The following is a 15,526-nucleotide window of genomic DNA, read 5'->3' on the forward strand; positions in this document are numbered from 1 at the left end:
GATTCACACTTTTATAATATGTATAGATTACACATCTTAAAAACATCAGCCGAGCATAAATCACAGAAAGTTATTTGTAAATGTCTTTATACAATTGCTTTATCAGAGGCATTATTTATGTAACAGTTGCATCATCAAGATGGTATTGCCATATTTGAGGCAGAACATTCTCCAGCACCATCACAAACATTATGTCTGCAGAGAGGACATACCCTGGTGAAGCAAAGCAAAATAGTGAGAAAATGAGTTATTTAAACGTATACATAGGGACGTTTCTCCTGGTGTCCACACGACCCTTCAGTCATGTGGGCCAGGGATACCATGTTCTCTTTTGGCGTCGTAAGTCCCACGATGAATCAAAGGCCTGGATTGCATGATGTGTAACAAGCTTGTTGCACCATAAATTTATAGGATCAAACTAGGTATCATAGTCGTGAAGTGACAAAGGAATACCTATTTATTTCTTTGAGCCATTTATCGATACAAGGTACATGGTATTCGTGATTGCATGGAAGAACTCTTAACCTGTCCTCATCTTCATAGTCAGCTAAACAAATATAACATCTGTCGAGTATGTGACCATGTATCAGACCAAGAAATTAAACTTGAATAATATACTGTATCTGCCATTTCACATGGTAAGTTTGTGGCTTATGATTTCTTTTCAATTTAAATGTAAATAGAAAATGAGACATAACGTGTGAAAACTTACTGCTGAACATTACTGGGATCACGCTCAATGTTTTTAACCTTCTTGTGATACTTGAGAGGAAACGTATCCACGAGAGACTCTGGAGCAGGGAGTGGGACAAGGGATTCTGATAGTGACAAAGATTGATGATGAATTTCGTTCAAAACCTGTATAATAGATATCAAGTGAAATAATTCAGTCGCCGTAGTTTCAAGGACCCGCCTTCTATTTTCCAGTAGGATGTTATAGCTTTACTTATTATCATATATAAAAATATATATAATGATTTCAGTCTCCCCAATTTTTTTTTTCAGATTTACTGATTTAGTTTCACCCTCCCTCCGTTGCTTTTCTGGCTCCACCATTGCAACAAAAAGTACGAGCAAGATCGTGATCCAAGAATATAGTTAAATTTCTCATTTACAACACTGATTCGGCAAGCTTACATTCAATTAATATGTGAAAAATCATCTAACACCTTTAGTAATAGAATTAATTTGTTTTTCCAAATGTTTCAAGCATGCCAAAAGTTAGTTTCTTGTCTAATATTGTTCGAACCACAGTAACTAGTGAAGAGCTAACGAGAAAAGCAAATTGTGAGAGGGGAAGCCAATGGAATCGAGGATTTACCTCAAATAATGCCTCGGCAAGCATGATTATTCTAGAAATACTTTCAAGAGTACTGAATTCTTCGGCCGTAAGGAATGAGTTGCATGAGCATGTACCATCAGGGTGGAGTCCGGATACACACAATGTAGTTTCCCGGCTTCCCTCATGAAGGACACTGCCTACAATTCTTTCCGAAATCTACACATTTGAATGAAATGAACGGACAAGGTTAGTTATGTGTTGCATGAAAGAAAAAATAAATTACTTTCAATAAATTTCGATCGATCTTGTAAAGTTCATGTAAAAATTTGACAGATCGTGGTTAGATTCCCTTACAAACAAAAAGTATTCGAATTTCTCCTATAAATTATGTGTGCCTATAACTTAATGATAAGAACGTATTCGGGCCTGGACAAATAGTTATTATTGTACGAATATCTTCATCAAATTTTAATTTTAAAAAGGAAAATCGAAAAACTTGTTTGTAAATCATAGTTACGCCCATACATTTTCTTATACAAGCTTCTTCGAGTGCAAATTACCATCCATATAGGGAATGTTACTGAAAAAGTATGGAGGCATTTTTCTCACTTACGTGATAAAGTCTAATATCATCTACAGGATATCTTGACGAGAGTAAATCCAGTTTTAGGCAAGTGTCATATAAAAATTGAAATAAAAAACTAAAAATCACCTCCGATCTCAATTGCCGTCTCCTTTCACTTCTATGATGATGTCTAGCACTGAAGGAATCAAGATCATAACCAGCTTCATTATAATCAACATCGCCACCTGAATCGAAAAGCCATCTCATATGGGAGCCAATGGTCGGTGATTCACTATGTCGTCTAAAGCTGTGTCTTGATAAAGTGTCCCAAAATAGCCTCCTACCATTTCTTCTCGATTCATGACTTCTTTCCCCAATGCTACTTGATAAAAAATTTGAAGAGATACTCAGCTCATTGAGATGAAGAACGTTTCTCAAATCCTGATCACTATTAGATACAATAAATCCTGGACTAGAAATGGTTGTCACGTGAGAATGGTCATCTCCAGGGAATTGAAATCTCGGAAAAGAATCAGAAACTACAGAAAGAGACCTTAAATCGGAATAATTGTACTCTAAACCCACATCTGGATGATATTGAAGGTTGTCTGAATCTGCACGTGAAACAGTGAGTCCCTGTGAAGGACTTCTTGATTGATCATGGGCTGAGCAAAAGAAAGGTGTGATTTCTGCCGTTTCATCAGGAACACCAGCAGTAGATATGCAATTTGTTGCATTCTCAGAAACCAATTCTTCACCAGGCTGTCAGAGGAGACACTTGTAATTTCATGATTTCTATGTCAAACAATTAGAAATAAAAGGATATATCATGGGATTGATATTATTAAGATCACAATGTTCTTTGACATTATATGATTGTGATTTAGTTTCAGGAAAGATTTCCTAAAATATTTTTAATGTGTTCTCGTCTATATAAATTTATATTTGACATGATAGGGTTGAGATCTAGTTTCAGGAAAGATTTTCAATAATATTTCAACGTGTTCTCGCCTATATAAATAGGTGATTTTAGTCTAAACCGAGTAATCGATAGATTTCTAAAATCTGGACCTTACGTCGTAGATGTAGGTCTTAATGGTAAAACCATGTAAAACCCGTGTTATCATGCATTCTCTCATAACTATATTTTACTATTTAGAATTCAACAGTACTATTTCTAGCAATCATGAAAACATGCCTGAAATGGAAGAGATTCCGTTGTGTTCGAGAAATATATCTGATCTGTGCTTGTTTGAAGATTTATCATTGAAGATTCCACAAAAGCTTCATCGATAATACTGTTATTTCTTCTAGATGAGTCTCTGTTCTCGTAAAGGGAGCTTGTGCTTACCATGTGTGGGCTTAAGCTTAACACTGAAGATGATTCTACCATCGAGTCATGAAAGTCACTACTGACTGGAGCTATTTTTTTGATATCGATAACAAATGACTTTTCTGGACAATCTTCTAGCTTCAAGGAACAAATTATAAGAGAGTCAAAGTCGGCATTAAAGATGAGTTATGGTGCATGTAGTATACCCCTTACATTGAGATTTAAAATTTGAGTTACGAAAATCCAGCTGTATCAAAGCATTTTTGACAAGTTCATATAATCAAAGACCAGATAAGTAATATCGCTACTCACCAATTCCCCTCCCTTGCACCTGAATCAAATACATAATATTATATCTAGCATAAATTATTGGACTAAATATAGTGGCCGTTATATCAAAAGTTATAGCGGCTAGCAAGTAGTGGCTGAATTCAGATATTTTAAATCATATAAGAGTTGTTCCAGGTACTCTACTATATAGACTACCAGACAGAATAAAATGTGCATAACTAATCTGTTTGCAGCAGATTCATTCTTCACCAAGAACTTACCCAATAGACCCAATTCCGTCCAATGCTACAAGAGTACTATCTTTATCAAATGTCAACGAACTGAAAATCCGGGGGTAAACTTCATTTTTTTAAAAATGTCAATAAACTGAAATTTCAGGCGTAAGCTAAATGAAATAATAAAATAAACATCATATGATACTTTAAACAACTCTGCGCACAGACACAGATTCATATCATGAACCCAAAGACATTGACCCATCATTACCCATCCCACACCTAAAAAAGAACAGGAAACATAGATATTTTCACCCATTTTAACATCAAATGATTACTCCCAGTCGGTATCAAAATTCGAAACCAGGGATAAAAAATTCAACCATCAAGATTCGTACCAACACACTTCAAACAGTTCATACAATAAAGAAAACCTCGATGAACACAACGAAAAGGTCTTAATCCTAGCAGCAGACATAACCTACACCAATCACGTAATCTGTAGGAAAGCAAAAAAAAAAACAAGATACCAAACAACCTCAAAGGTTGACTTCGAAGTGAAAGAAGCGCAAAACAAAGAGGAAAGTTTGCGTTTTGCGCGGTTGATTATGGACCCACTTGAGCCGGATAACTTTCTCGCCGACGATGATGATTTCGAGGAAACCATGAGACTGCTGTTCGTGTTCGAACCCATCATCTGCCGGTTCTTGGAAAATTCAAGATTATTGTGTCTTATAGAGAAGCCAGTTAGGTACCGTTTGGCGATAGGAAAATTGAATTATAATAATTTGAGTGATAGATAATCGAAAGATGTAGATAAATAATATTGTGCGATAAAATATATGATATTTAATATGAATTAATAATTGGATTAATTTTATGTATTTTTTAATGATCAAAATACTCTTAATATCAATTTTTTCTTTATCACGTCTTTACCATTTGAAATTAAATTATCATTCTAGATTAAAAATTAATTTGGATATGTTTTAACAAACATATATTTTACATTCCAAATAAAACAAATTATTACTATTTTGACAAAAACATTCAATTATATTATCAAAAGGTTCAACTAATCTTATATACAGTCTCAATATATAACGGTAACTTGTACAAAAAATATATGTTCATGACTGCAAATGTACTTGTTGCCGATTCATCTTCTTTTTCGGTAACAGTTGACTTCTGACAGAGACCTTCAATCTGGTCCTTAACACTGATCGGTAGGAACTAAAAAACTGTATTACTTCAGGTTCTGATCCTTAGTCGGTGATAGGTAAGGTCCTTGTAACAATTTTGTCTAAAGTGATAGCATGTCGGTTTGATTTAAATCAAAAGTCCTTTAACTAGTTTGATAAGTTAATTTTTACGAATATCAGTTTGGGTTTGCGATCAGTTAGGTTACTGATTTCAGTTTTTTGCTCGAATTTAGTTGGAATCTTTTTATGAAACACCAAAACTAAATGTTTCAACACAGTTATTATAAATTTAATTATATTTTTTGATAAATGATATTATTAATAAAATTTTATGATTTTTCTTATATTTCAAAAATAAATAGTTTGGTAAATTTTCGGAGTTGGAAATGGTTTTGTGCTTAAATAATATTATGAATAAAATATTTGATGATGTTTCTTATATTTCAAAAAATAAATAAAAATTTTAAGTACATAACCATTTCCAACTCCGAAAATTCACCAAACAAAACCCAACAAAAGTAATTTTGAACTTTAAATCCAACTTTCATTCTCTCTTTTTGAATTATTATTATTTTTTGTTCTTCTTGTAATTTATTTTAAATGATTTACTATTACTTAGAAATTAGAATGAATTTTTTTGTTAGCAAATGTTAATTCTTATATTAATTTTATTGTATAAATTTAATTCCTATTTATTATTTTAAAAGATAAAACAGAAATTATGCACCAATGGTTACACACTTTCTGCTGTGTGTGTGACATGACATAAAAATTAAAAATATTTGTATTTCTCCAAAATTAAATTAAACATATTTTCAAATAATTATTTCCAAACGCCCAAAAACAAATGCAAACGTAGCCTAGAGACACGCACACGCAAAACCTGTAGCACATTGAATGCCGCAGTTTGATTGTGATTTGAAATGATTTTATATTTATAGAAACTAAAAGTAAAATGTCAAATTAGATAGATATAATAATTTTAATCGTGTATATTTAGTCTTGTAAGTTGATTTTTTATTTTTTGTTTTGATCGTATAATTTGTTAAATTTTAATTTTCATCATATATAACTTTGATTTTTTTTTGTATTCTTTTTTCTCTAAATCGCTAAATCCAAATTTGTTTTTCGACTAGAGGACCGAGAGCTAACTATTCAGATATTGCTTTATTAACATCGTTGCACTCCTACTTATTCATGTGACAAAAATAAAGCTCATATTAGACATATTAAAATATACATAAATAAAAATAAAGGAAAAAACAACCCTTTTTATTTCTCATTTTGAAGTATCCATTGTCGTTTTGATTTATTTTGGTTTTTATATGATGAATTATAATATGAGTAATAAGATCTTTACTCCCTCCACATGTGGCACGTATGAGAGAATCAGTGTCAAACAAATTATATTCAGTGGATTTAAATGGTTTCGAACAAAAATAAAAATAAAAAATAAAGTTAATTTATGAAAATCGAACTTTCCAATGTATTATGACGATAACTTTTAGGTATTCTTGTCTAAATCATGTAATTAAATAAACGATAACAATATTATTTTTTTAAATTTCTTGGTTAAACTATCTTGTAATATGCACCTGTGTTTAACAATATAAGTACAAAAATTCAACAACGATATTAATATTTTAAATACATGATTTAGACTAACATAATTGTATGACTGTAATTGGATCAACCAAATATAAATGATTAAAAATATAGCATTTCAATATATATACCACGAGAAAATTGACAATTCGTCGTAAATCAATTAGCATACGATGAGTCAATGACCTCTTATCGCATATACTTTGGAAGTAATTGAACGGAGCTCTCCCATGTACCATAAGCAATTTAAACAACATGTTTCAAACTTCGTCATGCTTCATAAACGAGATTTGATATCCATATTTATCTTTCACATTTTCAATGATACACTTAATCAGTTAATACGAAGGATTACAACGAACAACTTCCAATAACGTTTGTGCCACCATATCATTGTTCAAGTTATGATGGTCTATACCAACATTGGTAGTTATACATGTGTGAGGCCCGTCATATCTTGTTATTTTCCAATAACCAGTTTTGGACTTTAAAGAAGCATGTAGCCCATCGACAAATGATCGTAGAAGAATGATTTCTGAAACGTAATTTCCACAAACTGTGTGTGATATCTATGATACGATACTCACGCCTGAAAATTCTAATGGAATAATCTTTCACAGATGCAATGAGATCATTCTTATCTTTAAATAACATATTTACACATAATTCACCTCTCCTCGGATTATAATAGTTTGTTCGCATTCCAGAAGGTACATCGACAGAATCAGAAGGCTCATCTCCAAAAACTATTGAAAAATGATGGTATTTCAAAAGTGTCAGAAAGAATTGATACATTTTGCCTCTGTAACGTCTCACAAGGTGGTTGATGAGACAATGTCCCCTCATCAGGATTTGGATGTGTATTCACATCTTCATCATCATTCAATTCTTCTTCTTCAGACTCGCTATATCACATATCGGGTTCAGTATCACTCCTAGATATATCATCATTAGTGGCCAGATCCAGCCAACGAGCTCTCATATCTAATGTCGTATTCGGCCAATATGGAGAATGATTTTGTTCCGATGAGCCAATGATATATTTATCCAACGACCCACTTACATTATCGAAATTTATATTGCTGAGTCCTTCAGTGACATGTGGAACATAAGATTCTAGATCCTGAAAACCACCATATGTAGAATATCTGGTTGGTTATTGAACCTTGAATCGGATGTATGTGGAACGTAGGATTATGGTTCAACAAAACGAACACGATGATCGATTGAATTTGCTTTCACGTATAAATGCAACATATGCATATTGTCACATTGCATTATAAAATATAAAGTATAACCATCACCGAGATTGACTTGAATTTCGTGCCAAGATGATCTCTCCATAAATGAATATTTGGTTGACAACTTCATATTAAAATTCATTGGATCGATTCTTAACATTTTATGCACAACTTCAACCAACTAATAGATCGTAATACTCGTATCGGTCTAATACATGAAATACTATATTGGACCGATCAATTATCGATAATTATATGACCACCAAAATATAAGATTACATCGATATTAGACATCTTGGCAAACAAAATTTGGAGAAAATTTAAGTACAATGCTCGAAAAAAATATCTTTCAGGAAATAAAATTTAGAACTCATTGAAAAATCATCGGTGATCACAATATTTTATAGATTTGTATACGCGTCTATAAAATTAATAATATATTGTGTAAATATCACATGCGTGATTAATCTGACATATTTCAGAAATCACATGAAAAATTTGACAAATGATTCAATTATTCAAGGAAAAGAACAAAATGAATTAATTATAACGGACTTCAATATCCAATTTGTGTAATTATTGAACGGAAAACAAACAAAATAATTAATTGAGCATATGTGCTTACGATAGCATGGATTTTGGTGAGGTGGAAGAGCATACATGCTTCATAAGCATGGATTTGGTGGCCAGATACTCAGCTTTTCGATCACATTTTAACGCATTTTCGAATACTAATTTACTTTTGAAATATTTTTTATTTTGAAATTAATAAAAAAAATCCATATTTATGCATAAAATAATATCTTCAATTTTTTTCACATCCTAATTTATGGGATGGGAGGGACTTAAAACTCGAACCGGAGACCATATGACTTGTGAACTAAGGCTCGGTCTCGTAATATCTTAAAAATTCTGGAATCTACGTTGTTCGATGTTTAATTAATTTTATTTGAGTGAATCTTAATGTAAAATTATCATTTATTAATTTAGAATAAATCATATTAAATTCATATGAGACGGTCTCTCATATCAATATTCATAAAATAAGCAATATTTTATTTATAATTAATCCATACAACCGATGAGGCATGAGTTACTTTTGTCTATAAACCAGAGTTACTTTTGATTCTCCCAAAAAAGGAATATCAACATAGGCGCGAAAAAACAACAATCTATTCTATTCATACATAAAGTACAAAACAAATTTTTTCATAAATTGATTCGAATAAAAAATACGTCTTACAAAATTTATTCATAGAATGATACAAAAGAGTTTGTATATTTGAACATGATAGAAAGAATGATTTTTTATTTTTTATTTTTATTTTTAAAAAAAACACATCTAATGTGCGTAGGCCTTCCACTTTTTACTTTTAGGCCCCGAGTTAAAATTCGACCCTACATCTTCAATTAGGGTCGACATGAATAGCATAGATCGCAACATGGCAGCACTTATTGGGTGTTTTGCTGGCAGCATCTCGAGGTCTCACGTGTAATCAAGATTCTTTATTTTATTGTTATTTTATTATATATTAAACAAATGCAAAAAATATTTATTATATATATATATATATATATATAGTAGAAAAAATGTGAGATGCCCGTGGGCAACGGCCTGAATTTCGGGCAAGGGAGACAATGGCCTCGGAGTTTGGGCTTTATTGTGGGCCCAATTCACATAGATTCTTCGTTGGATTTATTTAAAAATATGGTGGGTCCCATTTGTGTAAGTATAGGGGATGTGGGGTCCAGTCCGACGCAGCTCCAAGGTGTAGTGATGGGAAAGGACTGTGTGTGTGGGGACTGATAAATAATAATAATAATAAAGAATAAAACATGTTCCCACTGTTTCATTTATTTTACATAATTTTTTGTTCCAAAAAAAAAAAAATCTTGTATAACTTTTTTTAAAACTTAATATTTATATTAAACCATATGATTTCGAAAGATAATATTTTTTTTTTTCAATTTCACAATGATTGACCGAAGTTACAAAATAATTGTGTATTTAATTTTTCAATTGATCGTCTCATCTTTTGAGTCTACCGATTTATGAATATAAACATTCCTAAAAAAATTTTGTGTATTATAAACAACATAATTTGGGAATATATATAAGAAAAACATATGAAAAATGAAATAAATTATTATTTTTTAACAAAAATTTTTTTTCCCGTGTAATGAGTGGTTTGCCTTCAAATACTGGCAATCAAAGTCGGGGTAAAAATATTTATTAATTTCCTTTTCGATCAATCAATAATAATACTGTCATTTGACTATAACAAGAAAATAAATAAGCTAGTTATATATTCATGTACAAAAAATTAATTCAAATTTTAAATTAATTACATATAAATAAATAAGCAAACGTGTCCACTATTGATCCACACAATTGACATGTGAGCATGTCAATTTTATGTGATAAATTTCTTATTTGGACCACTTAACGTAAAAATGTTACTTTTTATATTAAAAATATTATTTTTTTATTGTAGATATAAAAATAGTTGGTCCGTCTTACGGAGAAAGATCTTCGAGACCGTCTCACCAAAAATTTACTCAATTATCAATTAATAAAAAATATCTAAGATATAGTGAGGCAGAAAAGTTAATGCACGCGTTCAAGATTATTTATAAATGGTCACGAGATCGATCTATGTATTAATATTTTTTCGGATGAGTCTATCACACAAAGTTTTACAGTATAATTTATCTAGTTAGCGTACATTGCCTGTAATTACATTAATTTGTGGGATTACTAGGTGTACATAAAAAAATAACAATTATATACATTGATAATCATTAGAAATATATTGTTCGGTTCTAGCAGGTGATCCTCACCCGAATGCAGACCTCGAATTTAATTTAGACGAGATCGTTAAAAGTAGGAGTGGGCGTTTATTTTCGGATATCGAGTACCCGGTCCAACCGGTCGAATAAAACCCGATCGGGTCGGGTATTTTTTTTTAAACGGGTTACTCGGGTACCTGATACCCGAAAATAATTTTTGGATTCGGGTATTTTACCGATAACCGATCGGGTATTGGGTACCCGAAAATTTTTTTAAAAAAAATTATGGGTCTATCCGTCTATTTATTTAATAAATACATGTATTTTTTGTGGCTAGTCATAACCATATATAATGATAAATGACTAATCATAAAATGATATAATGACATGATATTTTGTGAAATGTGAAAAATACATGTGTTTTTTAATTTACTAGACATAATGTGATATAATGACTAGCCACAACTCTATATAATAACGTGATTTTTTGTAAAATGTTAAAAACATATATATATATATATATTAAAAAATAAAAAATTTAATTTTTTTTCCAGACTGTCGGCTACCCGAAAATATCTGATCATTTCCAATACCCGACATGATCGGGTTGGTGTCGGGTACCCGAAAAACCCGACCCGCGCCTACCCCTTGTTAGAAGTGGGCTGGGAGGGTGTCTCGACGTAACCCCTCCATGCTCAAGTCAAGTGCTGAAAATAAAAATGAGAGAGCAGCTAAGGACGCTGCCAAAAATCAATATGGTGAATGAATGAATTGAACACTCAAACTTGATATTATAAATAGTAAATGAGCTTGTCATTACTCATCTATCTTGATTAGGAACGAGTTGAGGGTCCAAAATTTGGTTTGCTTTTGATTTTGATGGATAAAAAATAAATAAAAATTCTCCAAACTAGAGAGATACATTTTTTCTTCTTTCTTTATTTTTTTTAAAAATACCACACTAACTTTTGGTCCCCCCCAATAATTACGGTGTACTTTGCCACACGATTCAAGCCAAACAATCATTAAACTTTAAGCATTGTTAAATATCAAGCACAACTTTCCACTGTTTCAAGATTTCCGAATTCCCCTATCATGGGCAACCAATTTTATATCTTTGATTTTTTTTATAAAAGTATATATTTAATTTTGTTAAACAAATTTATATCCCCTACCAATTTTTTTTCGATCATGGTCACTCATCTATATGATCGACGTCATATTTAAAAAATAAGTTCACTCATCTATATGATCGACGTCATATTTAAAAAATAAGCGTTCATATTATTTGGATTACATCCGATGAGGTTTTGTTATCACATGAAATCAAAACTATGTTTTTCTACTATGCTAGGAGAGAGGAGCATTATAAAAAATGAGATGAATCAATTCGATCCATAACAACATTTAAAAATATAATTTTCTATAAGTCACGTTGAGTTGAAAATCCGTCTCACAAAATTTATCTGTAATATAATGTTTTTATCATTATTTCTTAAATGATTACAAACCACCAAATCCTATTTCTAGCTTTTTTTTGGATTTTTTCATGCATATTGATAAATATAATATTATTTATTATCTTCAATAATTTTAACAATGGAATAAATTAAAAACTGGCCTCCACCACAATCGATTGCCAGCTCTCCAAATTCCATCTATATAAAACCAACAATAATTTCCTCTACACACGAACTTTCTCTTCCTCCCCCCAATCGTGCACCGCCGGGGAAACACTGTCGCTCCACCCTAGTCCGCCTCACCTCCTCCCCGATATAAACAAACATGAGGTCTGCTGCTGTATCTCACTCTGGATGTGAATACGAGCACTTTAAACCCCATTTTCTTGATTCTTGCTTCCTTTGTCATAAACATCTCTCCCAAAATAGTGATATCTTCATGTACAGGTACTTTTCTAGCTAAATCTGTTTTCGTGTTAATATTCAAAATCTTCATATATATTTTATGCTGTAAATTTTATCTAAACATGTGTTTTTACTCGTAATCTGGAATTGATGGTGGAGTTGAAAATATTATTGGGTTTATTTGCAGAGGGAACACTCCATTTTGCAGCCAAGAGTGTAGGCAAGAACAGATTGAGATGGACGAATCCACAGAGAAAATATGGAAAATTTCCTCTTCCAAGAATTCAAACTCAGAATCTACGAAAGAATCTCATACCAAGAAAACTGTGCGGACGAGCACTGTGGCTGTAGCTTAAAATACCAAAAAAAAAAAAACAAACAAACAAACAAACAAATCAATCAGATGCATATTTCTTAAAAGTAAAGAGAGAGATCAGCGAAAGAGAGAGAGATTTATCAGTTTCAAGCATTTATGGGCTCTGATTCATCAAGAAAATGAAGGGTCTTTTGATTCAGAGCTGCAACTTTATTAATCCCCGCCAAGCATTATGATTCTTCTTCTATTTCCTGAGATTTAAATCGGCGTTATGAAAAGATCCGTATTGATTTAATAATATTGGTTCCCACTAGATCAAGATATTTCATCTGGCAGCTTTTTATTATGATCTGGTTTTTTGTGACTGTATTTTGATCTTTTACAAGAACAACAACAAAAAATAGGGTGAAAGTGAAACTATGGTAAAAAAGTAACACACACACCAAAAAAAATATTTTTACATCCCAAATATTCTAATCATTAGGCAGGATCATTGGAAACCTAAAGTTGGTCCCTGAGTCAAGATATCTTAAGCAAATAAGAAGGTAAAAATTTTAATACAGTTCTCGTTGGTATTCGGTTGGTACCAAATAAAGATGGATTGCTGGGTAAAAGTAAAGAGAATAGGTCTCCGTGGTCTCACAAATCTTTATCTGTCTGACAGATCAATCCTAACGATATTCACAGTAAAAAGTAATACTCTAAGCATAAAAAATAATATTTTTTCATGGATGATCCAAATAAGATATCGTCTCACAAAATACAATTAGTGAGGGCGTCTCACATGAGTTTTTGTCGATTAAAGATTGCAAATAACAACAATCCAAGTAGATCCATTACAAATTTATTTAATTTTGAATAATTCAATTCAACACAATTGCGGATGTCAATGAATAGCAAAAATAACCGACAACAATTTAAAACAGTAAAAAAATAAAAATTAATTTTTGATTTTTTTTCACAAAAGAAAAATATTTTTTTAAGCTTTTTGAGAAATTAAGGAAATTTAGTTCACTGTGCTTACTGCAGATAAAGTTTGAAGGACGATGATTATTTGATGGTCGCACCGATTTCACGCGAAAAAAAACTTCGAAACAAAGGCAGACACTTCGAAATCATATGAGATTAGGAGAGAAAACGATTACTCGGTTTTTTTCGAAAAAAGTATTAGATTATTAAATTTAAAATATTTCTAACGCTGCGATACACGAAATGTTTTTTTTTATGGTAACACTTGTAATTTTATTCAGAAAGCAATAAATCGTCTGTTACAAGATTCACCAACCAAAACAGAAAAACCCATTTTCCCAAACAAAAGGAATATGGAAAGAAAGCCAAAAAAATGCAAGTGAATGCGCCTATTACTAATAAAAATTTTTATTAAAATATAATTAGAGAACCATATATTGTTTTTTCTATCAAAAATTTAAAGAATAAATAAAAAAGTGAATGAATTTTGATTAAAATATTTAATTATTTTGGAAATCATGTTTAAAAAAATAATGCTAAAGTTCAGATTAAGATGCATAATAATAATGTCAATTTAAAGACAGTCAATATATAAAAAATTCTTGATAACACTATTCACTACAAATTTAGAAATTTTAATATTATATATAAAAATATCTTTGATTTAAAATTGTAAATAGTATGCATAACTAATTATATAAAAATATCACAAAACTCGAAACCATAACCAAAATTAAATAAAATGACATAATCAATGTAGACACTTTATATTTTCAAAAAACATCATATTCAAATTTAAATTTAAAACAAAATCGAAAAGAATTTAAGTTTAAATGTAGAGTTTATACTAAAGTTCTGATTAAGATGCATAATAATAATGTCAATTTATGAACAATCAATATTTCAAAATTTCATGTCGACAGTGTTCATTAAAAATTTGAAAAATATAATGTTATATAAAAATTTATTTTTTATTTGATATTTAAAATATTACTAGAATTAAATATATTAAATATATAAATCACAAAATCTAAAATCATAATCAAAATAAATGAAATGAAATAATCGATGCATATATTTAAATATATTTTATATTTTTAAGAGACATCAAATTCAAATTTAAATTTAAAATAAATTGAGAAAATTACACTTAATTATTTATTTATTTGCTATTTGTTTTCAAAAATTAATTTAAAAACCAATATTAAATATATTAATCACCCTTTCTCCGCACGAGAGGTGTATACATGGACATGATCCAGTGTGTGTGTGTATATATATATATATAGGGCCTATGTGCTTTATTGGGAATCAACACGAGTGCAAGATGCCATTTGTCCACTAAAAACGCCACCAAATTTTCTTTGATGTTTTCTTTATACGATGTGGGAACATGAGTTAATTCGTGGTATGCATTGATAAATTTTCGTGCCGAACAAATCATATTAATCAGGTAAATTATATCAATAGACTAATTTAAGAAAATGTTAATAGGAAAAATCGAATAAATACGGAACGCGTGATATAAATAAAATATCACAAAATTATATAATCATGATAAAGTAGATTTACTATAGATTGAGAATAATACGCAGTGAAATTCAGTCAAATTGATTTGCAGTAAGAAAATCAGGATTCACATTGGATGTCGATTAATAGGGAAATTAACAACAATTTTAAACATTTTTAAAAAAAAGACAAAATTAAATACTGACAAATTTCACATGAGTGATGCTGACTCAACGTTGATGAAAGTAAGAAAAAATTGGCACCTTTCAAATCTTCAAACTAGCTTTTATAGTTTGATTCTACCAAAATCTTTGTGAGGTAAAACACTTGCAAAGAAAAAGAT

The 15,526-nt window shown here is 30.7% G+C and overlaps 1 protein-coding gene and 1 long non-coding RNA gene across 2 annotated transcripts; one reads left to right on the top strand and one right to left on the bottom strand.

Moving 5' to 3' along the window:
• Positions 1-4,463, bottom strand: LOC142518379 (uncharacterized). Its single transcript, XM_075621141.1, has 7 exons — positions 4,225-4,463; positions 3,046-3,318; positions 1,995-2,609; positions 1,322-1,498; positions 713-858; positions 454-564; positions 1-213 (listed from the first exon to the last, which is right to left on the bottom strand). The coding sequence occupies exons 1-7, from the start codon at positions 4,381-4,383 to the stop codon at positions 135-137; spliced, it is 1,560 nt and encodes a 519-aa protein (XP_075477256.1). The 5' UTR covers positions 4,384-4,463; the 3' UTR covers positions 1-134.
• A 7,678-nt stretch (positions 4,464-12,141) lies between these two features.
• LOC142518325 (uncharacterized) lies at positions 12,142-12,772 on the top strand. Its single transcript, XR_012813523.1, has 2 exons — positions 12,142-12,431; positions 12,577-12,772. It is a non-coding gene; the product is annotated as an uncharacterized LOC142518325 (long non-coding RNA).
• Positions 12,773-15,526: the final 2,754 nt, after the last annotated feature.

This window comes from Primulina tabacum, chromosome 11, assembly GCF_025594145.1.
Source record: "Primulina tabacum isolate GXHZ01 chromosome 11, ASM2559414v2, whole genome shotgun sequence".
NCBI classification, from domain to species: domain Eukaryota; kingdom Viridiplantae; phylum Streptophyta; class Magnoliopsida; order Lamiales; family Gesneriaceae; genus Primulina; species Primulina tabacum.